The sequence below is a fragment of the Chaetodon auriga genome, chromosome 7 (assembly GCF_051107435.1).
Source record: "Chaetodon auriga isolate fChaAug3 chromosome 7, fChaAug3.hap1, whole genome shotgun sequence".
Classification (NCBI taxonomy): domain Eukaryota; kingdom Metazoa; phylum Chordata; class Actinopteri; order Chaetodontiformes; family Chaetodontidae; genus Chaetodon; species Chaetodon auriga.
In genome coordinates, this window is record NC_135080.1 from 12923315 (window position 1) to 12950676 (window position 27362).

The following is a 27362-nucleotide window of genomic DNA, read 5'->3' on the forward strand; positions in this document are numbered from 1 at the left end:
AAGCAAATTCACTCACTCATCTCGTTTACAGTAACAATTTTTTTTTTCTGTTTAGATGTCGTATTTTGAATGTAAAGAACAAAGATGAATTTTATTGAAAATATTTCGTGCTTTTAGTGGGAATTCCTCATTAGTTTTTCCATTATAATATCCATGTTACAAAAAATAGTGTAATTAAATATTACACATTTTAAAATCCACCTCCCACTGTTTAAATATTATTTTTCTTTACTGTTCTTGTTGCTTATATTTTTGTTTAATTTCATTTACAGATACAAACTTTGATTGCACCTGGCTCTTACATTAACATGTTTCCAATGAATGGAAAGCATGTTTTGATCCAACAAAGTTTTGAGAAATAATACAATCAAATGAACTTAAATGCATCAGTAAAATCAGCCTCTAGGTGTGTCTGTCAACTGTTAACCATAATTTTATTGACCTAACTTTAAATGATCTGTCACTCCACGTTGAAGTTTGGTTATAGTTTGTTCAAATAAAGTGGTGTTTAAGATACACTGGTCTTCAGTATAATAACTAACAGCTCTAAACAAATAAGCAGGACAACACAGATGCAGATTTTCTTATTTTATTATATTGCAAACAATAATGACATCCAGGTATATTGTTAACAGTTTGTTGAGTGAAGACTGAGACCATAGTGGCGAAAAACATCATGAGCTCTCCTGTAGGAGCCTGTTGTGCAGTCTGAAGCCCTCTGATTGGTTCACGGGCAGATTACAGAGGACAGGTGGACTTGAGGCAGGAAGAAACGACCCACAGACAGTCAAAACTCTGTCTGTCAGTCCCTTCACACACCAGACCAGAGCAGCACAGGGATTGCTTGGGACCTGTGAATGGCAAAAGGGGATTTTCTTCAACAGGGCACACACTTGCAGACAACACCAGCAACTGTGTTGTAGCTTTCCGCACTGATTCTCACAAAAGAAACAGAACACACATCGTCCTGACCTTTGATTGACCACCTTCCTTGAGTGAAACCAAGGAAGGGGAAAAGTTTTTGATTTACATTTAATGGTCTGGCATGTCATAGCGTGATCCTGTAGAGACTAGCATCATTTTCAGAAGTTGATCACATTGTGTTGGACCAACAAAAGGAGGCTGATTTATCAAGATAAACCAGATTGTACTGACAAATGTCTCTATTTTTTGGCTTCAGCTAGAACATTTAACACATTGGCATTTCATTAGCCATGCCAAATTGTACTACAAAATTAGCTGATTCTCCACCCAGAGTTTTTTGTGAGAGAAAACAGCTTGTAGACAAAAATATGACCTTTGTAAAGGGGGCACACACCAAAGGGAGACGTGAGTACTATTCCCTGAAAAAGAGGGTTTCTCCTTTGGGACATCCTAGTCTGCCACAATCCCAATGCATTTACAGAAGAGGAGGCAAACCTCCTTCAAATAGCATCGCACACACAACAAAACCAGCCTTTCTACAACCAGTGAACAGAGCTGTCTGAACTCACCAGGCAAGCCAACCAAAGACACACCAATGTAGAAGGAACAGTTGAACACATGGGGAATTACGCTCTCTGGCTTTCTTGTGGAGTTAAGATGAGAAGACTGTTCAGTGATGTTTGTATGATAAATGTGTAGCTGACACCAGCAGCCAGTTAGCTTAGCTTAGCTTAGCTTAGCTTAGCAGGCTGTGAACGTGTCCTTCTGATCAAACATCCATTAAAACCAGCATCTTCACAAATTGCACTTCTACAATTCTACGGCATGACCCGTCCCATCTCTGCCTCTGATTGGCTGCCTTCAATGGTTGGGCTAGTCAGGTGTAGGCATGAGTGATGATTGGCTAGACTTAGCGTAAATGTATCATAGTAAACCAATCAGAGACATAGTCGTAAATTGGTTTTCCGGCAACCGCTTGCGGACTCGAACAAATCAACTGTTGCGGTTGAAAAATAACCGAGGACCGGCACAGAATCCCCCCAGAAAACGGCATGTACTGTTTAAACCTTTTGTACGGCTGAAACAAATGAGATTCAATATGGTAATTCTCAGTTTTACAGCTGCTGGTAGACTGCAGAGAGCTAGGCTAGCTGTTCCTCCCCATTTCTAGCATTTATGATAAGCTAAAAGTGGCTGCTAGCTGTAGCTTCATATTTCCAATACAAATGAGTGATATCAATACTCTCATTCGGCTCTCAGCAAGAAGGCAAATAAGCGTATTTCCCCACATGTCGATCTACTTTTAAGTGCACAGGGACACTATCTCTCATTGTTCAAACCAATTGATCTCTGATGAAAGGGCTCCTGTGTTTAAGATTTAAAGACGACTGTTCTGACAGCTCCGCTGCTGGTGCAGGTTTACATGCAGCAATGCTACATCAACAGGTCACGGTAGGCTCACAGTAGCCACTAGCAGGAGCTTGAGCAGCAGATCACCACATCCAGTACACACAGGAAGAGGAAAAACGTGGCAAAGAAGCGAAGATAAGAAGATCAGTTAAGCAGTGGAATTCTTTATTAGCCAAGTATGCATTGGAATGAAAAGGCTAATCAGAAATTATAGGTTTATGCATTTATCAACATCATTAAATTTTCAATGTTGTCTTTGATCATCATTAAACGACCGAAGATTTAGTGAAAACAGGGATGTGCAAGATTAATGAATCACCTTGTCAGCTACAGTTAGAAGCAAGATGTTTCATTTTTTTTTTGTCCTCCAAGGGGAGTGGAATGGTTGTTTCTACAGCGTGGACTGGTTTGGTTATTTTCCAGTCTTTCCAAAAAAATCTTCCTGTTTTACAGTTCGAGGAAAGCCACTCAGCACATACTGTATGAAGTGGTCTGTGGGGTTTGTTTGTGGAGATGCTCAGGCTTCAGCACTCCCCTCCGTGTCTGATCCAGGAGCTGCCACTGCCTCTTTTTACAGTGAAGAGCTCTTTAGGACAAAAAGCCCCCTCAGCATCAGACCCCTCCACAGACATAACAGCACCAACAGCTCACTTAGCATGTCTGCTGCTAGCATTTCCTCCCTAATCCTACATTCCCATCCAGTTCATCCTTTAGTGCGATAATACAAAATTGCCAAATCTCTTAATAACAAGCTAAATTTACATTTCATATTTTCACAGAAAACTTTTTTTCTTCTTTTTTTTTTTACTTAAAAGCATTTTTATTAAGCAGACCATATTTTCACCCCTCAGAAATTAGAGATCTTTGCACATCCCAGATATCAAACCCAGGGGGGCTCACTTTGACTCCTCATCGTGCCTTTATGTCGTCTCTTCGGCGGTTTTATTTCACACAAGGCTTGTTTGTAGTCTTCGGAAGCGCCCATGGGACAACTGAGCATCTTCTGACTTTACATAATTCCTATGGTACACCAAACCCTGCCAAGACTGACTGGTCAGGGGTCTACAAGTGGACAGAGGTTTCCGTTCAATAGAAGTCTGACATCAAGGTCACAGGAAATTGTCTCCTAAAGGGAGACACACCCAAGGTCTTTATCAAGTGCTAGAGATTAAACAGGCGTAACCCCTGAACTCTGCTCAAGCGTTAGTGTGACCCAGGGCGCTCACTGACAGCGAAAACCAAACAAACCTGCTCTCTACATTTGGGCTTCTTGTGGAAAATCTCTGCGGTTTCTCACAAAGCCACTTTGAAACATTTCAACTTTTTATTCTTCTCTGCAGATTCATTAAATGGGATAATTTATCTAAAGCCTAGCAGTGGTTCATCTGCCACCATGACAAGAGTACAAAGCTGTTTTTAAGCCCCCGAGGTCCAAGGACAACAGTTTGAAACATTCGTATATACAGCCATTAAAATATTACCTAGTTCCACATGAAGAGAAATGGTATGCACACTTGAGAAGTGATGTTATAAAGCTACAGATTATTTCAATAACAACGCCCCACAGACAATCATATCTTATCGCATCATATATGCTTTTCCTGCCTTATCTCTCGAAAGTTTCACCAAGCTAGGCACCAACAGACTACGACAGTGAAGGAGAGAAATAACAGAGAAAAAAAAATCCTAAATAAAAAAATAGACAAAAATAAATCTTACACATAAAGACACTGTCATTTCTTAAATTATCGGTTTTTAGTGCCCTACATTTTACACCCAGTCAAAAACATCTGCCTTCAGTTGGTCGGTAAGGCTGCGTGACAGACGGTCAGCCCCGTGGTAAACCTATGGTACTTCTAGACGTTATGTAAATTTACAGTATACAATTTTGGATTACCATGCAAGAATACTTTTTTGTGTAACATTTAATAGCTCGATCTACATCCAGGAATAATTTACATAGAAGGACAATAGTTATTGGACCAGAGAGAATGATGGGTAAATAACCATGGTGGTAAGTGCAGCCGGAGGAGATGATGATGTGTGGGTGAGCTTTAGGTTAGGTGAGGGGGAGGGGGGGGGATGAAGGGGGAGGTGGGGTGGCAGGAGGGGAGGTGGGATCCAGAGGAGCGCCTGGGTAATTGGGGTGGTGGTCCAATCCTCCAAAGGTCCAAATCAGCGGCACTCCCACACTTTTACTGTTTGATCTACACTCCCAGTGACCACGTAGGGAGCAGCCTTGTGGAAATCTGTGGAAGAGACAAAAGATCATCAGAACAAAGACACAGAGAGGACATACGCTCTCCTTAAGATGAGAGTTACTGAAGTATTAATGCAACACGGGCACTGCACACGCTAAACAGTGTTTCCAGGCAATGTGAGAAGCATACTGGCCATCTCAGATTTTTCCAGCTATTTAAACAGCAGTCATTGACAACTGTTTCTGATGGCTGGAGAGAATGAGACCGATCAGAGCTTTGTCGGTGGGATTAAGAATCATTTTCCTGTTCCAGAGCCAGAGAAATAATTGCACTAATTGAAAATAATGTCAGAAAGATTGCCTAAAAGAGAGAAGTGTGCATGAGATTACTGGAGCAATGTGCAAGTCGCCTTAGTGGGGGCGTCTGGTTGGCCAAGATGCTTAAAATGTAATTGCAGCATTTGTTCCTTTGAGCTCTTGAAAGTGACGCTGGCAGCGTTGATACATCACTCATTACTGAATGTCCAAATGTTAATGATCAGGCTATTTAAAGGACCAGCATGTAGGATTTAGGGGTATCTATTGTCAGGAATGGAATATAACATTCATAATGATGTTTCCATTTCATTTTCATGTTTTCGCAGCCACCACAGGTTCTCGTACGTGCTCAGAAAGGGAGGGAGGAGGAGGCAAAGGGTATTAAGTGGCTTGCAATATGTAGCCTCGCCACTAGATACCACTAAATCCTACACACTGGTCCTTTAAAAGCAGAACACAAACAATTTTGAAGAAACGTACTTGGTACTATATTGGGCGAACAGACAGGACAATACTTTTTTTTAGAAAATGGGTGAAAATAATACTTTTTTTTCTCCTCCTGTGATTTCAAACAAAGGTGCTTTGTCTTTTCATCACATCAATAGCTCACAGCGATATCCTCTTTGGTTGAAGCAGGATTTAAGAGGACTGGGTTTCAAACGGCTTGCCAAGGAAAAGTTGGCGGAAGAGCTCCTCAAGAGAGTTCTCAAGCCTTGATCTGCTGAAAAGCTGCAGATACAAGGAGGGGGAGGCGGGAAAATCCTCGAGCACTTGTCTACCTCTTAAACCCCAGCTGCCAGCAACCCTCAGGACGCTCCACACACTGCCGGTGGAGAATCTGGGCTCCTTTACAATTATTCAACTCTTGGCTAAAGCAGATATTTGTGAAACCAGCTCCACTGTCCAATGAGGATGGAATAAAGGCCTCAGGAGACCGACTGGTCAAGCAATAACAAGGATAGTATTTTTTTCAGGAGGTGAGGGGCTGCTTACCCAGAGAGGTAACAAAGTGTTCGTGGGCACACAGGGTTTTCATGCAGCGCTTGTTCTTGTAGTCCCAGATCCTTAAGGTCTTGTCATCTGCACAGGTCACAATAAACTTGCCTCCAGGGTGGAAGAGGATACCACGCACCCAGTTGTCATGGCCAACCTGTGATCAAACAGAGGCTGCTCAAGTCACCAGTTACACATATGAAGCAAAATGCTTTCATTCGAGAAATTTTACCCAAATATCAAGACATACATACACATTATAAAATGGTTTACTTTAAGGTTATTAGCCTAAGATGGTCCTCACCAGTGTCATAAGGCACATGCCAATGCTAACATCCCACATCTTGATGGTTTTGTCTCTGGAGCCAGACAACAGGAAAGGGCCTGGCTTACCACTCTTCTTGGTCTGGTTAGGCACAAAGAGGGAAAACATGAAGTATGGCGAAAAATGGTGCAAACCTACACACAATACAACACGTGTAATTCATTATTAATACTTCTGAAATTCTGAATACAAGCCTTTTTTACAACCATCTTAACAGTGTTCCCCTAAAATATTTCAAAAGTCAAATCAAAGACCAAATACTACAAATTATTTGAAAAAGTAACGTAATTTTAAGGAACTGTACTGTGGCTTTGTTTGTTAGTTTCTGTTTCCCTAGAGTAAAAAAAAAAAAACAGGAAGTAAAGCACACGTGAAATCCATGCATCCTCTGTCACCATGGGGAAAGAGATTAGCTTAAATTAATTAATTACCTGCTACATTTACCACAAAGTACCGCTAACACAATAACAAAGACACTTAAAGGCTGTGTCAGGCACACCGGAACTAACAGTCATTACAGTCATTACATGCCTAATAGTTTCAACTGCATGAGTGGAGACTGTGTTCAAACAGGCTGGCAGGTGCATCTAAGCACAAACCAGAGGATCAATGAAGCTGCGTTTTTAACTGCTTTGGTGTTTGAGTTGTAAACAGAAATGAGACAACGATGACATTGATCATTTGAGAACTGCTCTGTCTCTTGGGCAAACATCACATTCACAAAGCCAGATTTCTCAAGTTTCTTCCAAACGTAACCTTGTTTTGTGTTGAATTTCAGACACAGCGGACATGTCAGATGACTTAAAGCTGGATGTTTACAATTTTGCAAAGTGGCTGTATTTCATTGATCAGTTTTTTAAAAAATACTTCTTGCCAGGGTCTACATTATCACCAAAATGGTTGCATGGGTGACCATAAGTTTTAATGTAATGTTTTGATAATTCTACAGAGGGCTTAACTTGATTAGTAAGCTGGATAACTTATTTAAGTTGGCCTCATGGTTGTATGCCTCTGCGAACCAGTCAATTTGCATCTACATCCACGTCTGTCCCGACTCATATAATATATGTAGTGAAGACTTAAGATAAAATGCATTATGTGTCTTTTTTGGTGATATGGAAGTGATCACTATATTAACATGTACGATTCCAGAGAATCATCCAGTGAGAAACATGTTGTCTTCACTTAGAGACTATTTTTACAGAGGAGGACAGAGGACTGATAGAGAGCTTCATCACATGGTGCAACAACAATCACCTGAAGCTCAATATCAGCAGAACCAATGAGCTTGTGGTGGACTACAATGCTTCAATGTGGATTCTGCAGTATAAAAGTGACATATTATGAAACATGGATGCTTCACATGCATCTTCAGTGAGGCAGCACAGAAGATCTATACAATCACCAGAGTTTCAAGGTGGACACTCAAGATTAGTGTCGTCAATTCAGTATCTGAAATGTGAAATATGGTCACAATCTGCCCTTCTGTTCCTGAGTTATGGTGTTGAATACTGGCCAGAAACTGTGATTCTCCAGAACTTTATGATGTCACAGTGAAGCTGACCTTTGGGATATAAAATGTCATAACTTCATCATTTTATACTATGAGACATTTGTGTGAAATTTTCTCATAATATGCATATGGATCCTTGAGCGAGGGCCAAAAAGGTGTTTTGTGAGGTTGACCTTTAATCTTTGAGCTTTTTGGGCAAACTTTGAAGACATTCTCTGAAGGCGCTCACAACAATGGGATGGACAGACAACCCAAAAACATAATACTGTACCACAGCTGGTGCCAGCATGGAGGCATTAATGGAATAAATCAAGCAAAAACGATTTATTTAAAAGCAAGAATTTTAAAAAAAGCAGGCAAACACTGTGCATCTGTGTGACAGCAGCTGCCTCTCTAGCATCAAGTGTCCATCAGTCCATTTATCCAGCAGTAATTTACAACTTCTATGCATGAATCAAGAAACAAAAACTACAGAAAAAAACAGTTTCTTTGAAAATGGAATATTTGTTTTTCACTTTGGTTAGACTGGGACAACTGCTGTGGGGCAAATATTGTTTTAATCTGACAAGGCTACAATTGGATACACTTGAGATCACAAGGCAAGAGGAGGGAGTCGGGGCTGACTCGAGGCCATGCTGATATTCCATCTGTGTAAGCATGCACACACTCTTCATTTCAAGCTGGTCCGTTCACATGGCTGTGAGTCTGAGCAGTGACGTAGGAGACTCACTAGCCGTGTTTCCATCTAATTGCCATGCGAATTTGAAGCACAAACTTTTAAAATACCGCAAGGGATAAGAAAAAAAAGAAAAGATTAATATCAATTAGGTGCGTTTGGAACAACTGTTTTGGCGCAAATGAAGTTGGCTACACAAAGCATAGTTTCATTAGAAGGTGGTGGTATAGGCTATGCTATGCATGGTTGTGACAAGCAGAAGGAGTAAATATAACAAGCTGGAAACAAACGTGTCTGTAAACCTCAAAGAAGAAGAAGAAGAAGAAGAAGAAACAAATCCAGTTGCCTTTGCCATTTCCAAAAGAAAGATGGAGAGAGGTCTTCAGGAATATTTCTGCAGTGGAAACAGCCTCTTGCCCTTCCTCTTTGTGTGAGCACACTTCAACTGATGTGCTACTGGTCCACACAAGAATATACTTTAGTTGGTGTGAACTAAAAGACTTGCAGAGCTGAAGAGATTTATCTAGAGATATGATCTGAACCGTCAAGGTCTGAGGATGTTTTGGGAAAAACAGGAAAAGGTCTGAGTGATCCTTTACCTCAGAGCCTGTGGCATCTAGGATGATGGGGTAGGCGCTCTCTGGTGCCCAGGAGATGCACTCCACAACATGTTCATGCTCCCGCAGCTCAGCCTTGCACTCTTTGGAGGCCACGACCCACACGCGCACCGTTTGGTCATTGGAGCAGCTGGCAATCAGTGTGCCGTCCTGGTTTGGCCGCACCATACGGACCCACTCCCTGTGGCCTGTGAAGGTCTTCACACAGTAGCTATGCACAGAAAACAATAAGGAGTTGTCATGGTGGATGTGAATGTGAACAATCAAACAGAATATCATACTTAAAAAACACAGTGGTTTCAAGAATGTGTGAGACGGCTGCGTACCCAGTTGCCACCTCCCACATTTTTATGGTTTTGTCCCTTGAGGCAGAAACAATGTGGTCTCCATTGGGCATGATGGCTACAGACGAAACATTGTGGTCATGTCCTGGACAAGAGACAAAAACAAGATCTCAAAATGGAGCAAGGAACCATCATAAAGCTTTCTGAGCAGCCCAATGCAATACTTCAAGCCAGTGTAACGGCCACACAAGATCCCTTTAATCTATCCTCCTTTAAACAGAGGAAGGTATTACAGGAATCAAAATTCAGCAATGATATTTTTTATTTTTTTGAAGACACGTTTCCCGCCACCAACAGCACCAAAAAACGATGGGTTAGCCAATTAAATGACAAGCGAGGCAGCCAATTTGCTGGGGCTTACTTTGTTCCATGGAGAATAAGAGATGCCTAATTACCTAGATGCTGGGCCATATTTAAGCTGCTAAACAGATGAAGACAACAGTAAGTACACTCTAAAAGGCCAGCTTAACTGTGTGTGTGTGTGTGTGTGTGTGTGCGCACATACACATGCCATCAGGCTATAATAATGGGTGGCAGCTACGCATAAAAGTGCTATCTGGTGCTGAAGAGGATAATTAAACCGCTGCCCAAATCGGCACTAATCTACTTCACCAGTCGGCCTTATGTTTTTTTTTCTAAGATGTGAAAAAAGGAGGAGTGGATGAAAAAAGTGAATTGAGTAGTAAAAAGAAGGATGGAGAGGAAATGGAGGGGAGGAAAACTCGACAGCAGGCTGTTTAATAGATGGTTTTAGATTGTGATCTCTGCACTTAAATGTTTTTCTGCACAGTGTGAACACAGCTCATCTGCTAGAGGAAGTGTGCCAGGAGCTCACACCCTCATTTACAAAAAAAACGATTGGCAGCCAGTGAAATCTGTTGCTCACTTGCACAAAATGCAGGATTTACAACTCCAGCATAAATTGAAGAATGCCAGAGCATTTCTTGTGTGTGCGCCAAGCAGGCTTATTTATTCCATGGATATTCATTCATGTCTCCCGCCCAGTCAGACAATAACGGGCACTTCTAGCATACGTATGAAGAGGAGAACAAAATGAGAAATGCTGAGGCTTCATATTCTTTGGGCTGCTGCTGGCTGGTTGATGGGGGGCCTTCTCACAATTCCAACAAGGGGAAAAAAATTATTCAAATACTGGTTCTTAAAATCAGCAGGGCCTGAGGGAACATGTAGACTCCGCTGCCATCATTTACTTGGCAATTAGGGTGTAAAAGAGGGGGTGTATGCTGCTGCTTCCGTGATGACATGACCAATGGCATAGTAGATTCTCACATCAGTAAAAAAGAATGTAGATAGACTAAGAAAAAAAAGCTGAACCAATTTCAATGACTGTAAATGATTATATTTAAAGAAGAGCTGGATGGATGGTGGTGAGTAGTGTGGGTACTAAGAGAGACAAGATAGCTAAAACAGTCCTTTTGTCAGAGCTAGTCCTGAATCTCAGCGTAAGGTGTTGTGAATTGGAGCAGATTGAGAGTCATCAACAGCATCAAATGTGATAACGAACAGCATCTGCACCACCTGAGCCCTTCGTACAGTCACAAGCTGCAGTCATACAGCAGTGATGTGGCAACCATTATAGAACAAGTTCACACAGAGAACACAAATGGTACCAGCTGTGATGCATAGCTGCAAATCCTTGCCAATTTTTTCCCTTTCTTGCCAAAAAAGGTGGGAATACAAAGCAATGTTATCTTCTTACCATGCATGGTCCTGATGCACTCAAAGCCTTGAAAATCCCACAGCTTGATAGTCATGTCTGCAGAGCAAGATGCTAGCAGTTTGCCAGTCTGGTCGAAAGAGATGTCCTGCACCGAATCTGTGTGGCCCTTCAGTGTGCGTTCAAAGTCTCCTGTCTCATAGTCCCAGACCTGCAGAAGAGAACATGCATAGTCAATATATTTACCTGTATATCACTGGGAAACACACTTATGCTGCTCAAACTGAATCCCTTTATAAATTCCAACAAAGCCCCCAAATGTCACATCATCTGTGGCCCTGTATCACCTCGTTTCTCAGCAGCAACAGTTCAGCAGCCAAAACAAGCTGAGAAGAGAGAGCCGAGCTGTCCAGAGAAGTCAAACTACGGTCCAAAGAACAAGACATGCTGATGGCAGAGTGATTAAAAATTACTGTACTGCAATGACACTCATCTAAGAGTTCATTACGGGCCTCTGTTTGCAGACACCACACACTATGTATATTGAATTACAGAATCTGTGGCACATTACTGTTGCTATTGGCAGGGTTGCATGTGCCAGGATGCCGATTAGGGTTACAGTTAGGCCTGATAAAAACAGAGAGACAGTTTATTGCATCCAGCATGGCACTGCCAGTTGGAGTACAGACAGAATATGGAGTGGGACAGCAGTAAGCCTGATTTTCTAGCTTGAGAAAGCTGTTATATGTCTCTGGCTTTCAAGCAGACAGACGGTTTGTCACGGAGGGATAAACCCTCCTTGGTTCCCCTCTTGGGGTGGGGGATTTTGGGCAGACGGTGACAGGAGACCCCCGCTCTCCTCCCCCCCTCCCTCTGGTCCTTCTGCCTCCCCAAAGGAAGCTACAGATGGCCGCGAGGTACAAAGTGCGGGGGTGGGGGGTTATCCTGGAGAAGATCAATGCAGTTAATGTGTTTGGAGGTACACCAGGTTTAATAGTCTATACACATAAAACAGTATTTAGCAGCAGCATCTGAAGCATGATTAATCCATTTAGCTACCTGCAACTCAGTGCTGTGTCACCATTGAGTCCTACCGGCGTGCCTCTAGGGCACTGTTAGAGCAGAAAACCAAAACACTTGCCCCATTTCCTGATTAACAGTTTACATTCTTTCAGGGAAACGCCTCCAATCTGTCATTCAAAGAACAATAATAATACAAAGACTGTCTTTGTGTATGCCATGTATGAAGCAATAAGTAAGCTGAAATGTAAGCTCTTCGCCTTTGTTTAAATTAACCTAACCTCTGGTTGACATGTCTGAGTGAGCACAGGGCTACACCCAGCACCTGATGATTTACATACTGTGAAAGGTTAGAGCTGAACTCAAGGTTACATCTTGTCATGCAAAGATCTGCCACATTGGTAGAAAAGAGAGGATGAGGAAAGAAAGAGGTGGAGGAGGACCAGGACCATTTCAAACAACCAAGCAGCTCTGCAGCAGCAACAACACCTTCCTTCACAAATCCAATCTACTATTTTATGTTATTTTCTTTTACTGCTGATGAAAAGTAATTGCTTTTTTGTATTTATGATTTGCCCCACAGACCAGATGAAACGTTGTCAGTTTCCACACCACTGGTTTAAAAACTCAAACTCTTTCCAGGTAGATCCTAGCTATCCCTGCAACCTCTGTATTACCTGTAAATTACATTGACAGGATGGATATGTCACTCAATACTAACTGATTTTGAGCAAAACAAAACAAAAGTACCTCTCCTCTCAACAAGAAATAGGCTATCATGAGCACAGTATCAGGCTGAATGACTGAAATTGAAGGAAGCAGCAGCTCAATCTGATCATGAGGCTAGGCAGGCTCACTGCTATGAAGTGGAAAGCCGATGCGTCTCTCAGTTAGTGACAGAGAATAAAGAGCACAAGGTCTCCTCCCCAGTTAAAAATTTAACAGAGCTGTTCAGGAGGAGAAAAGTAGGACACAGGGGGAGCGAGGCCAGGCCACTGAGAGATGAGGCGGCCAGAAGAGAAGGTGCAAGAAAGCAGGGCTGAATTTTAGATTTCCTCCTGAGGGATGGTGGGCAGTCATGGCGGGGCTGCTGATGCTTTAAGTGAAAGATAAATGAGGCAGGATGCTGGGAGGTGAGGCTGCAGTGGGAGTGACGGGTGGGGAAGGAAAAGGAAGAAGATGCCAAAACGGAGAGAGGAATCCCTACTGCGTGGGTTTAGCTGAGGAGATGTACATGTGTCTCTTATTGTCTCATGAATAAAATATGCAGAACAAACAGCTCAACAGAGTATTGGCATTGTTCAGTGAGGCAAGGGAGGGCTGCTATTGCAAAAATAGCCCAGAGACAGACCATGGAGTTTATATATGGAATCCAGGGATACATAGACAATAGAGAGAGTGTAATCCAGGGCGTGTCTAGAGGGGTGGCATAATAAATGGAAAAGGAAAGGAGGAAGAGAAAGGAGCACCATTCAACATACTGAGCAAGAGCTGTGTGCAGTAGAGCTGCAATCAAGCTGGCACTACATTAAAAAAATAATAATAGTAAAAACCTGAATCCTATGCAAACATCTAAAAAGATGAACTGAGGAAGCTCCAGAATCACACGACAGATAAATCTTTATGAAGTATTTTTTTCTGCTTCAGTCCAAACATCTTCAATGAAAACATTAGCATAGTCAAATAATACCCATACAGATCCACAGCTGTGCTATCTGCGCAAGCTGAGTGTGTGCAGCTGGAGGGCATCATGCACTGAATAATGGTTTGAGCAAATCTTGTCTTGGTGACTACTATAAGTGTTGTGCACTGCTCTATTTATACTTAAATTAAAGAGTCACGTGACAATGTGACTCTTTAATACTGACAGTATTGTATTTATAGTTCAGTTGCTACTATAGTAACTGGACATTCAGCACAGCTGAGTTTTGTTTATATCTCCTGAAAGAAATGGCAGCACACATTGAATTAATAGAGAAGAGACGAAACAGAGGGAGAAGGTGGTCAGTTCATCCTCTTAGGTAGAAAAGTGGAGATTCAAGGAAAAGATTCACAGAGAGGGGAAAGTGAAAGAAAGGCCTTTAAGTCAGTTTGCCTGCTAACTCTTTTGAAAACTCATCTATGCATCCATCACATAAAAATGTCCTTTTATAATCTGTACGTAAACATAGTTGACTTTTTATCTTGATCCTTTGATGCCACTGCTTTTGCCTATCGTGTCATACTTTGCTGGCTGTAACAACTTCATTTCCACAATGTGCGATCAATTAAGTTTTATCTCATCTTTTCTGATCGTTAATCCAGTCTACCACCAGATGTGTAAGACAGCCTTACCATAATCATCTATACTCTCAGTTTACACTGGTTAATAAACAGCCTCATTCTAGAGCCAGCTCTGCAACACAGGATGGCATTTGTGATCTCAAAAATACTGTTCTCATTTCATCAGTTATGTGCGACAGCATATTTGCTGACAGTTTTTTTTAGTGAATTATAAATTAGTCTCATGCAAAAAATGTCAGATCAGCATAGCAGCTTTTCATGCCTGGAAACGTGTAATGTCTCATGGTCATCATAAGACTTATAAAAGCTACTGTGGCTTTGGAAAAGCTCGACATGTGCTGAAGTGTATGTACATACAGTACATAAAAGACATGGTTGTGTTGAACTGGAAACAAACATCAATAGATGCATGCAACAGATCAGAGTGATCCGATCATGTGCAAAGGGGGAAACAAAAAACCTGCAGGTTTTCATTAGAGACCTCAGCAGCAATTTTGCTGATGTGCACACCTTCAGCCCAAAGATGATGAACGAATTAGTGAAACCAAAGCTTTTATTTGGAAAACCTACAGACTCTGAGCAGAACATGGTTTGACAATCCTGAAAAACAGCTGTATCGCCAAGAGGTGTAAGGTAAAAAAAATGTTGCCAAACCATCAATCCCACCATCCAGCATGACTGACCTTTATTGTTGCGTCCTCCGAAGCTGACACCATGACACTGAAGACTGGGTGGAAGATGACGCGGGTGACTGGACTGCGGTGGCCACTCAGCGCATACCTTTCTGGTGGGCGTGGGATCCACTCTTTGGGGTCACGTTTCTGACTTACGGGCCCACCCAGTGTGATCTCCTCCTTAGCTTCATTCAGTTTGGATTCAAGTTCCATCACCTGTCCACAGGTACAAGTTCACAATATAGAGGCAGAAAGTCAAGTATGTAGAAATATGCACACATCTAGACAATTATACCGAAGAGGGAACAGAAAGATTCATAAAACAGGCTTTTAATTGTGGCAAGTTTGCTCAAGTGTGTGATTTAAACAAATGATTAATATATTAAGAGCTGAATCAATGCTTTTTACTCCTTCCTTTCAGTGTTATCAGTGGATTCAGCAGTAATGTCATGAACCTTTCACAAGACTTCAATCCCCACAAGCATTCTTTGAGGAGGAAAAAACCCACAAACCTTCTTTTGTAATCTGATGACTGAGGTCCATTTCTTTTCCAAAAGGCCGGCGTACTTCTTATCCAACTCTTCATTCTGTGGAGAAAAGAGGAACACAAAAAAAAGGGTATCAGACAAACATGCGAAGAAAGCCAATCAAAGTCATGGGCTCAGCATAATCTGTGAGGCCTGTGGGAGGGGGGCCAGCTGGGGTAGCATGCTGAGGTCTTTGGCTATAGTAAGAAAGAACAGGGAATTATTTACACACCCCTCACAGGCCAACAGTGACTGCCAGACACTGCCAACCTACTGTACAACACACACACAAACACATACATACTACACACATATAAACACACACCCTAGTCTTAATCCTTCTCACACAGGCTAATCTCCTGCAGACAAGAAAGGCTTAGGCAGCTTACAGCCACACACCCGGTACTGGAGGCAGCGGTGGAAGTTAACTTGTGGCAGTGCTGGCAGACGGCAGCCTGATTCCACCTGCAGGCTAATACCACGAGCTGGCCACTACCTTTTACATAACAGACTTCATGGCACATACAGTCTGTTTCTTACTGCCAAGAAAGGAACAACATAGAGTGGTGGGATGTTTTCTGTTGTTTCATACAGACTAAAAATAAAACTGGGGCAGCAAATAATGATTATTTTTATTATAATCAACCTAAGAATTATTATTTATTAATGAAGTAATCATTCAGTCCAAGGAAAATCCGACACCATCACCCAGAGGCTTTTCTGTAATCATTAGCAGTTTCAGCTCTCAATAAAACAGAAAAACTGAAGAGTGAAGCTTGGTTTTGTTAATATTATTCTATACACCTAACACAAACCATTTTGGTGCCACTGTGTGTGACGATACCTTGAGGCTGTTACTAACTACCAAAGCATCAAAAAACCACATTGACAGACAGCTACGAGTGTCAGTGAGGGAGAAAATTAGCGTTGCTTTCCAATTTCACAGCGAGCTCCTCAGCCTAGGCTGGAAACAAAAGCAGACATCCTCGAGGTGTGGAGAGTTGCAGGCATCAGAATCGGCTGTATTTAACACTTCTCAATGGCAAGAGGTGATTCTCGTCAGACTAACAGTGTGATGTGTACGAAGACAAAGACGTGAACTGAGGCACTGTGGAGAAATGGAGGAGAAAGAAAACATGGAGGGAGAGCAGGGGAGCCAGTATGGACAAGTCTGCCATCATCTAATCTGCCATCTGCCTGGAGACTCTGCCCATTACACCAACACAGACACACACACACAAACACACGTACACACCAATGCAATATGCGCGCACACACTGTGCCAGACTTCACTGCAGCCTGCCAGTCTCTTGACAGTGGGTAGTATCCATGTATGTGTGTGTTTGTGTGTACGTGCAGGTATATATATTTCTTTAATGAGGCAAACAGAAAAACTAAAGCATGAAGCTTATTAATTATTCCTACTCTGAAAACCTGCTACTGCACACCATCTTGAATAGCATTAACCTTAAACTGTTATTCGAGTAGCCACAAAGAGCCGAGGCAAAAACATGAAATTCACTCTGAATAAAACCTGACCACATTTAACAGGCATTAAAAAAATGCCATGTTAATCAAAGTCAAACATTTTTGCCTCAGGGAAATTGTGCTAAAAATACTTTGCTGGTTTGTTTAGCATGGTGCTGCCAAGTTGTGTGTGTGACTGAGCGGTAATACCCAACAGGGTGCACCTATCCCTCTGTGCCATTCATCTATTATTCAGTCTGCTTCCATAGGGCTGCCACAGAGAAAACGTCTGGAAGACGAGCGAATAAAGGCACAGAGGAGAAGGGGGTGGGGTGTCATGTGAACACAAGGTGAGAGAAGAGGTGCTCCAGAGAGGCAGAGAGGATAAAAAGAGGAGTGAGATGAAAAGGAGATGAATCAGAAATGACATTACGAGCAGGGCTGTGAGTTAACATGAACACTGGAGCTCCTGAAACGTTCGAAGGAATCAACTTTTTAGGAGCACGATTGGTTAAAATACTTAAGGTTGATTTTAAAGGGGCACAGACAACAGAACATTTTCATTCACATTTTGACTCTTTACTCCAGAACATTTGAAATACTACAATGTCTATGAGGTTTAAGTGCTGACTTCCATCTTTAAGGGTGAGTGAAGGTGTGCACAGGATGAAAAGCCCTTGACATATACACTGTACAACTGCTTACCAATGGGAGGTTAAAGTTGTTGGGAACATTTCACAAATGGGCAACTCAATAAAACAGCTAACAACAGGTACAAGGATATTTCCTTTCTCGACATTTTCGGGGCATGTTGGTATTGGGAAATTTTGGCTGCGCTTATTCTGCCATTCCTGTGCTACTAGCTTTAGCAATACAAATTTATCAGAAGGTAAAGCAAATAATGTAAAATTAAAAACAGTATATATATCACAAACAACTTTTCCAAGTGAATAAAGGCTTTTCTCAACATTAGTTAGCATGAGCATGTAGCACAGACCCCTAATCAGCCAGATCAACATAATTGGGTGCAGGTGCTCCCAGTCACACTTGTGAACATGTTGACTAAAATGACAAATGAAGTGGAAATCAAGGCATATTGTTTGTGTAAATTGGTCTGATTGGCTGTGCGGATGTATGTGTCCACCCTTAATCTACTCACATTATCTAATTCCGCCTCCTTCTTGAAAGTGGAATATGCCTCTTCATATCCATTGGAACGTAGATAATCGGCTATCGCTCGATTTCTGAAACAGACAAAGAGGACCCATAATTAGTTCTCCTGATTAGCAGACAAGATAGTTGTTAAATACCGCGGGACACAACGCGATTAATGGAGTTGTATTCACCGCTGTAAAACAAAGAGAGAAAATAAGCATGTTCAGGAAACCTGTCAGACAAAGATGTACATTTTACAAGCTTTTCACACATTCAGACTGTTATCATGCTTCTAGCTATATAATAAAAATGCTTGCCATGCATAAATGCAGTCTAACACTTAGAACTACCTCTAACAATACACACAGACAGTCTCCTACTCTCTCACATACACACAAAACCCTCTCCGCCCATTTGACACAAATTGAGAACACATCTGTCTGGCTTCTATAATGAGCTCTTGTTGCTGTGGGCAAATAATGGGAAGGGATGACTCCCCATGGTGTAGATATGGGGAAAATGAGAGTCAGTGTGCATCCCACCATCACCTCCATATAAAAAGAGAAGACAGACAAGTCACGGAGAAGGATCTGTACACTTTACTTTTACTCCAGGTCATCTCCTTTTCATGCATAAATTTTAGACAAACACAAGTTGATATTCAAAGACACCAACCAGACCTTAAAGGGAGCTGTCACAAAGGTGGTGAGGATGGTAGCAGAGGTGCGTAGCTGTCTTACTATTTCAAATATGTGAGGAGAGATGTCCAGATAGACAGACAATAGACTACACAGGCAGAGCTGAAAGTGAGGAGAAAGGAGGCCACCCATACACTTACAACACACACACAGCTAACATAGACATTCACACACCCACATACACACACAGGTTTGGTTTATGACTGTCGCCTCAGCAGCAGTTCAATATACCACCAGTTATTAATGAGCTTCAAGTCAGTTAGTCTCAATGGTTCAAGCTTTTATTCTCCATCTAATTACATTCTCATGAGGGTGCTGTAAAGTAATTTATTTTACTTCCTTTTTTTATCCAAAATGTTCCACTTAGCTCATACAATCTTGTAATTATATTCTAAGTAGAGGAAAGCAATGCTTTGATTCAGGGCTGGGCAGTTTTTCAATATTGCTGCCAAACACATGTTCATACTCTTGCTACTCATTTGTGTTTGCAATACCAGCCTAACTCTTCAGGCTGTGCTAAGCTGATTAGCATGATTGCGCTAATATTCAACAGAAGACACACTACTAAAACTCCCCAGGTGAACCTCAAACTTTATGAGTTTTTGATCTGTATGTGTTATACTGTATTAAATAAAAATACTAATTTAAAGTCACCCTTAAAAAGGAAACTGAATTCTTTTACAGTGTTCACAGGGAGGGAGTAGTGTTTGGTCTGTGAATACAGCTGTATAAATGTCTTCTTACTTTTTAAAAAAAAAAATGTTAATTGATCTCTTGTGACCACACGGCTTCATTAACATGCAGCAATAAAACACTGGAATACCCCTTCATGAAAAGAAAATCTTAACCATGTAACTCATGTGAACACAGGGTTGGTTTTGGATTTGTTTTTCTTCTTTATTTCCTACTTATGCTTTCAGTATTACTATTACACACCAGACGTGGCAAAAACAGACTTAATAAAGACACGAAAAAGACACTGAATTCATGAATGTCTGATAAAATGCTATTTTTCTCTGATGATAATACAATATTTCCGTGATTCCAGCCCTCCTGTGTTTGCACATAACAAACCCCACCATTAATGCCAGGAGAAGCTAGACAAGCTGTCAGGCAGGCAAGGCTTTGAGGTGCCAATATGAAAGGGGTGGGGGGTACAATCTGTCGGCCCAGTCTGTGCCCCCTGCGCCCTCTCGGTCAGTGTTGAGCACTGAAACCCTCGTCTGCCTCTGCCCACCTGAATCCCCATGACAACAGGAGCAGGCCTTATTACAGCTCAAGGTTAGCAGGAGGTGATCTACTCCTCTGACAGCCTGCCTGCCATAAGTCTAGAAAACTAGAGGAGAGGGCGGGGGTGTGCTAGCATGTCTGAGAAAGTGTATAAGTAGCTGAGTGAAGCTGCAGGTGAGGGGAGCTGCGGCACAGAGGAAGCTTTGATGTGGTGTAGTGTGGGTGTGTCAGTGAGTGTGAGAAGGTGTGTTTCCACCAAACCCACTGACTCCATGTCACACCAGTTTTTACAATCCAATTCAGAGGATGGGAGTACCAGGAAGACCACACTCTGAGGTGCCAATACGACAACAATTGTCTGAAATTGTGCGATGGTTCTACATTAGCTGAATCTTTAGAACAAGAAAAAGGAACAAAATCAAATCACTTCGCTGCAATTTGACGAATCATGTGTATCTCTACGGAGAATGTAAGCAAACTGGGAATTATTGAACTCTATTTTAGTCTCCTCTTCGTCTCGTATCACTGCAAGAAACAGGTAGTTTGCAACAGTGTAATATGCATTTATTACAGTAGGGTTGAGAACAGCCTGTAACCACAAAGCAGAGCGTGAGACAGAGACAAAAAAAAGCGAAATGGAGAAAACACTCTTGAGCCATCTGCATGAACAACAAAGGAACAGCAATGGGACACAGTAATATTATTCTAATGTTGGCAAAGAGAGCACATGGTAGCAGAGAAAAGTCACTTTGATGTAAGGTTTATGCTTCACTTCTATGTTGCATGGTGCTGTAGCAAACCACACGGTGGAGTAGTCAGTTCATGTAGCTCCAGGGAATGAGTTGGTAATCATGAATCATATTCAATGTGTTTTGAGTGTTTTTGCATGTTGCGAGAACAATAGAGCACACGCTATATCGACACCTCCTGTTTCTGTTTTTCAATGCATACTGTCAAATATATGCACTTAAAAGCATAGCTAAGCAGCAGTGTACAATACTGAGAGTAGACAGCTGTCAAAGTGCCTCAGTAATGACATGAAGACAAAGTCCCCACTGCTCTCCTGACCCCCCCTGTCACCCCATATATGGCAAAAATAATAAATAAAAACAAACCACAGACTAACGGGCAGTTTTGAACATGTCGAAACCCCAAACACTGTGGGGAAAGGGCAAGAAAACGGGGGAAAAGATGTGTACTAATGTCGACAGAAGGAGAGCAAACCGGCTGGTTTCCATGGTTACTAGCAGCCCACAGCTACATGACGTGATGGGGAGATAGTGATAAAGAGGGCAGGGCGAGTACGTGGCCAGAAAGGACAGATAGTACGGGGGAAAGAACAATAGAAAGCCTTTAAAGCCCATATCGTAACGCTAAACTTGGTCTCTTCAGTGAGATTGAGAAGCTTTCTCTGAAGACATCATGAATGAAATCCGTATGAACCACTATTCAACTACAACAGTAGCCCCTTTTTAAAAGTGCACGCAATCTTGTGTCATTCAGTAAAGATTAGGGTGTCTCCCATGGGTTATATCAATGTTGCGGTCAGTCAGACCTGATACAGAGCCGCTCTCTCACGGACTATAAACCTTCAACAGAGGGAAATGGAAAGAGCAGCCAGTGACACAAACAGGGACGGGGCTGAAATGAGGGAGAGATGCATGACCTCATCCTTCTGAGAAGAGAGGTGAGTCAGCCATCCAGCATGTCTGCCAGTGACATCACTTCCTCCCAATTCCTGCTACATGATCATTCACTTTCACAACAATTTAGAGATGAGCAACACTTCCTAAAAACCTCCAACTTTTCCTAGATTTCACTACATTCAGTGTACATAATACAAATGTGACCATTTTAAGTATCTAAAACATTCAACTATGTTAAGCTGTGAAGTGAGCTGCATAATATGTCAAGCACACCTCATGTAGTGCAAAAACAGGATAAACTGTGCCTAGTGGTGGCTGGGCCATTCTGTTTCAATGATTATTGGATTATGATCCAACATTAACTCATGTTTGTGCTTTGTTGGCATGAACAGCACAGTTGAGTATTACTAGAATAATACTGCAAGTTCAAAGAACAGTTTTCTGCAATAGTGACTTAATGGTAGGGGTGGGCGATACGCCGTTTTCATCACCATCAACTGATACCGGATGCCACGACAAGGATTTTGCAATAACGTCATTACCATGACAAAAGTTTCAGCTTATGAAAAATAATGTGCTTTACTGTGGCTGTACTCATAGAACCAGAGTCACAGAGTCTTCGCTAATTTCTCAGCTGTTGGCTGCAAGAACTCAAAAAGATTCCAAACATTTCTCTGGGGGTAGCTTCGGCGTTGTGAGGCTTTATTTACATACGTAGCTTAGCTCACCACATTTACTGAGTAGCTTGCCCAACACAGGTGTCTGTTGCAGCCACTAACAATCACTTCCAAAGTATCAATGCATATTTTTCATTAGTCAACTATCAAGACTAAAAAATGTGAAAAATACTGACGAATGTCAATCGCAGCTGCATTGTTCTCTACGCTCTACACTTCTCTACTCTTCCACACCCATAGACATGAACTGCCTGAAAACCACTGCACTGGCATGAGGCTGACAGTTTTCTGGTGGTCCTGACTGTGTTTCATAAAGCTTACAAAGGTTGTACCCAGTGGCTGTTCTCTGAGATGATAACCACTGAGCAAACATCAGTGGATGGCAGCAGAGGCAGTGGTTACATCACCACATAGCACTGGCCTTAGTACACATATTCAAGCGACAAGGCCAGGATCTATACAAGTACTGACAAAGAAAAAAAAGCCTTCATGGTGAATTTCATGTTTCTCTTACCCCCACCTTCAAGTTAAAGACTGTGCTAACTTGGCAAGTGAGGGAGTTCCCTTCAGGACTAAAATAAAACTACATCTACAGGTACTTTCCAGATTTTTTTAATGTTTCATTCATGTGTGAACAGGTGCAACACTCCCTTAATTCTTCCTTTTAAGACCTAACAATCAGGGAATCTTTTGTATAATTGGTGTGACTGGCAATTTACCTAAGCCACTAATTTGTTTGGAGTTGATGGAAAGTCTAGAAACTACTAAGGTGAGCATTTTTCAAGCTTGACATGTGAAAGAACCATGTCAGTAATACATTAACAGTAGGAAAAAAAAGCTGGTACCTTATTACCGGGTACCTCAAGCCTTATGTCAAATGTCCAGGACAGTCAGATGGGTAAAAACAACATTTATAGAGTGTAATCTACTACTTCTCCTTAAAAGTGCAATGTGTCCAAGTCACAAGAGAAATGTTTAGCTAAGCATAAGTTGTGTAAAGAGAAGGAGGCCCATAGGGAGCTGAAAAGTTAAGCTTATTCTTCCGTCTTAACAGCTGAGCACTGAACAGCTGATAACTTCTCAAGGGGAACTTGTTAGCAGAAACATTCCACAAAAATCATATGACAGGGTTACTTAACAGTCATGTTACAATTGGATCTCCATGAAAAATGTAACCAATCAACCACCAGAAATTTTCTCTTGCTTGACTGATGAGGAAGAGCTCAAGCTAATGGTTACTGGAGACATGAAGCATATCACTTGAAGACAATCTCTACATAGATTAACCACAGAGTTAATCCACCACATGATTTCAGAGGGAAAAATGACAAAGCAGTTGCTTTATCTATAAAAGTTTATACGTCTTAGCTGATTCCCAAATCTCAATCATCTCAAAGCCTCTTAGAGGGCAGATTATCATAATGTTGCTAATTTCAAATGTGAAACAAGTAGACTGTGAAGAGGAAAAAAGCACCTGTCTTTCCAATAAGTTACGAGCACTGCAGTGCTCAAGCCAGAGGAAGGCTTCAAAGGGGGGAACTCCCTTTCACAGAGGAAGAAAGGTCCATGCAGGACTGTCTTTTTATTGAATTCAGACTTAACACAACCACAAAGAAGGTGAGAGTGTGCAGTATAGTTGCAGAACAAAAAGGAGCATTGAGCTGAAATGCTACGTATCTGGGCTTCACACCAAATTACGGAAAGAAGTCACACTCTTTTTCTATAGTGGGGGTGTGTGAAGCATTCACATATTTTCTGTGACATGTTGATGCTGGAGCTTTGTTGGTTGAGCTGAAGCCAGAGCTTTAAAGAGTCAAATGCACTTTCTTAGATCATGAATCAGGGTGAATCAAGTCAGATCACTTTGATCAGGCAACCACCAGAAACTCAAATGTGCAGTGGATTAAAGTTTGTACATCCTGTAGACTGGTCCTCTTCCTTAAACAAAGTTCATTTTACACTGGTGTCAGTGCATGATTGACATGGGATGATCGGTCAAGACCACAGAGACTGTTACCATGCCAATCCATCTGTGTCTCGAGGCAAAATCAGATCCGTATTGCTGATGGACCCCCTGCAGATGCACCCGGCCATGTTCAGTACACTGAGCTCCAATAGTGAGGCTCAGGAACAGTGTCTGTGTGTGCCACCAACAAATGTGTGTGCAATCCCCCTCTGGAGGCTCCTGTCATACCAAACCAGTAAAGCGCTTCCAGATTCATAACAACTGTTTGAAACACTGCATCTCTGGACTGACCCAGCGAATAATCAATGCAATCAGTGCAAATAATGAAAAAGGTGTAAGCTTTAACCTTTTATCCATAAATCTGCTCGCTGACACTCAAAACTGACCACGCAATCATGGTTTCAAGATGAGATACAACTTAGTTAATCCCATGCCAGGAAAAAAGGTATGCGCAACTGAAATTGGCCGACTGCTTTCAAAAGACACAATATCAATATCTGATTTTGCTTGCACGGTTATATTTCAATCACGACATGTTAACACTACATTCCCAGTTACAGAACCATCACATGTGCACAGGTGGATGTAGAAAGACCAAAAGACAGAAGAGGGAGGTAGAGCTTTAGATAAATGTACCAATTTGCATGTGCATGATCACAGGAATATTAGAGGACTGGTAAATGTCCATGTAAACAGCATATCATTCAAATGAAGATGATACACACAATATCTGTTTGTCTCTCTGAGACTGAGAATGAAAGAGTTTCAGGATTAAACATTAAACAAACATTTAACTAAACATTATATTCCTCATGCCGGGGCTTTGACTGAGTGCCTTCTATACTGCAGTCTTTTACTGTATCTCGTTCAAGTCACCTTTATGTCTTCTTATTGGCAGAAGTCTCTGCATTTGATCTGTTATGTCACCACAATTACAGCCAAAGGCTGAAGGAAAAAGGACAAAAATCACATGAAGTATCTTGTAGCCCAAGACATGGAGAAGGATGAGAGGATTTACTTTGCTTTTCAACTCTGTTTTTGTTTTACAAAGACACATCTGCACATGGGTGCCTCCAGGTCTTTCAGGGGAGCAGACAATTTGTGTTCTTTATCTATTTTTACTACCCGCCAGCAGGAACGAGTCCCCTGACCCTGGAAAGAAACACAAATGTGCTTTTCATTGGCTATGCTCATAAAAATACAGTTGTTGTGAAGATGCTACGCAATCACAGCATCTGACTGCAGTGCTGACACAATAGCACCAGTTTAGGGGACAAAGATTACTTTTTAGAACATGTTCTTCCACACCAGTGCAATAAAACTGTTTTGCTGTCTTTGTGGCCTATGTCAAAGAGCAGGTCAATGTCAACTGGAAAGACAAAAAAGAGCCCTCTCTTGTTTACTGTTTTCATTATTTTGTAAATTTGGAAAATTTGTCATGTAAAAAAAAAAAAAAAGCCACTGATGGAACACACAACAAATTAGTGCAGATTTGACACTATCCCTGCAGTTATTTGATTGCTTCTGACAGCTGAGCTTAAAAACATGGAAGAGGAGGCCTGAATGCAATGGGAACAAAATCATTCTGTTTGCAGCCTGATGGTAAACAAGGCTGTGACAAAGAAAGGAGGGGGCCCAATGAAAAATTAGCGTGAATAGCAGACAGTCAACCGGTCACTGCTCCCATTTCCCCCTCTCTGCTATTATGCCTGACTAAAAAACGGCCACTGGGTTTCCAAGTAGGCTTCCCAAAATGAGGCTGCCAGTTAGGAAATAAGATCTTGGGGCCACTTCATAGCCGACAAACTCAATGAGAGTGCCAACTGAGCCAAGCGACATCTCCAATGGGAAGAATACAACAGATGCTTGAATGGAACTCAAATGGTGTGATGGTCCCGCACCAGTTTCCTGTAAGCTACAGGGCCAGAGACTTGTGCAACAGAGGAGAAAAGAGGGATGGGGGGTGGGGGGGCCTTGGCAGCTTCCTCTGAATAGCAAATAGCTTGAAAGATTAGCATTCCAATAGATCTCTCCATACCAACAGACCCCTCCCACAGCGCTAATTCTAAAAACACAGAAACATAGTTGGGAATGTTAAGAGCCTTGTCATGTGAACGCTGCTGCATTTCTCACTGACAGAGCGCAAGATTTGGGGGGGGGGGGGGGGGGGGGGGGACAAACGATTATTTTCATTCTCAATTAATCTACCGATTAATTTGTCAAAGTATCTATATAAGTGACAAAGACAAAGAAAAGCAGAAAATCTTTACATTTAAGAATCTGTATTTATATATATTACATATATAATAGTTTATATATAACATAATATTTGAAAAATAATTGAAACGAAACTATCAGAATAGTTGGTGACTGACTTTCTTTTGACCAATCAATAACCTGACTATTCATTTCTGCTCCAATCAAAAGGGTCCTCATCTCATTTCAACTCAGGGCCAAATATCTCTTTCATATCCTTTTTAAAATATGCCGTTTTAACATACTTCTTAAGTGAAGAGGAATTCTTACGGACTAAAGCTCAGAAATATCATCTCATCTCTTTCTCATGACCTTGTATCTGCCATCGAGCTGCCTTAACTTTTTATCCTCCGCCTCAGGGGTTAATTACCAAACCCACAGACTCAGCAGGGCCAAATTACAGTTCCCCCATTATCTCTCACTTTTCCCACTTGCTTAAAATACACTAAACGCACATGTGCAGATATTTCTTTGTCTGTATGCCATTTCTGTGCCTGTGCCAGACAATTTGTGGGCAGATTTCAGACATTTTGGACACATAGTTTCCCTAAGGAATCACTGTGTGCTGACAGTGTGCACACAGTGAGTGCATACAGCTTGGTACAACACGTTGGACCCCTGTTTTTTCATCATTGCATTTATTTTGTGGGCAATGGTGACATTTTAAGCTTTTACTAAGGCCACATGGGGCAAATGGTGAATACTTAACATTTTCATGAGTGGGTAGTGTAGGTGGAGGATCAGTGCATTTGTCCTACAAGACCT

General features: G+C 41.7%; 1 protein-coding gene across 1 annotated transcript in view; it reads right to left on the reverse strand.

Annotated features, from left to right (window-relative positions):
* Positions 1 to 573: 573 nt before the first annotated feature.
* The window catches only part of LOC143323203 (lissencephaly-1 homolog), a 36170-nt gene continuing 9381 nt past the window's right edge, over positions 574 to 27362 (reverse strand). The window contains exons 3-11 of the mRNA XM_076734918.1: positions 18129 to 18213; positions 15488 to 15562; positions 14985 to 15191; positions 11041 to 11209; positions 9303 to 9405; positions 8959 to 9187; positions 6150 to 6251; positions 5846 to 6002; positions 574 to 4583 (exon numbers count right to left, since the gene is read on the reverse strand). Coding sequence (XP_076591033.1) covers positions 4510 to 4583; positions 5846 to 6002; positions 6150 to 6251; positions 8959 to 9187; positions 9303 to 9405; positions 11041 to 11209; positions 14985 to 15191; positions 15488 to 15562; positions 18129 to 18213 — 1201 coding nt within the window. The 3' untranslated portion in view covers positions 574 to 4509. The remainder of the gene's footprint in view (positions 4584 to 5845; positions 6003 to 6149; positions 6252 to 8958; positions 9188 to 9302; positions 9406 to 11040; positions 11210 to 14984; positions 15192 to 15487; positions 15563 to 18128; positions 18214 to 27362) is intronic.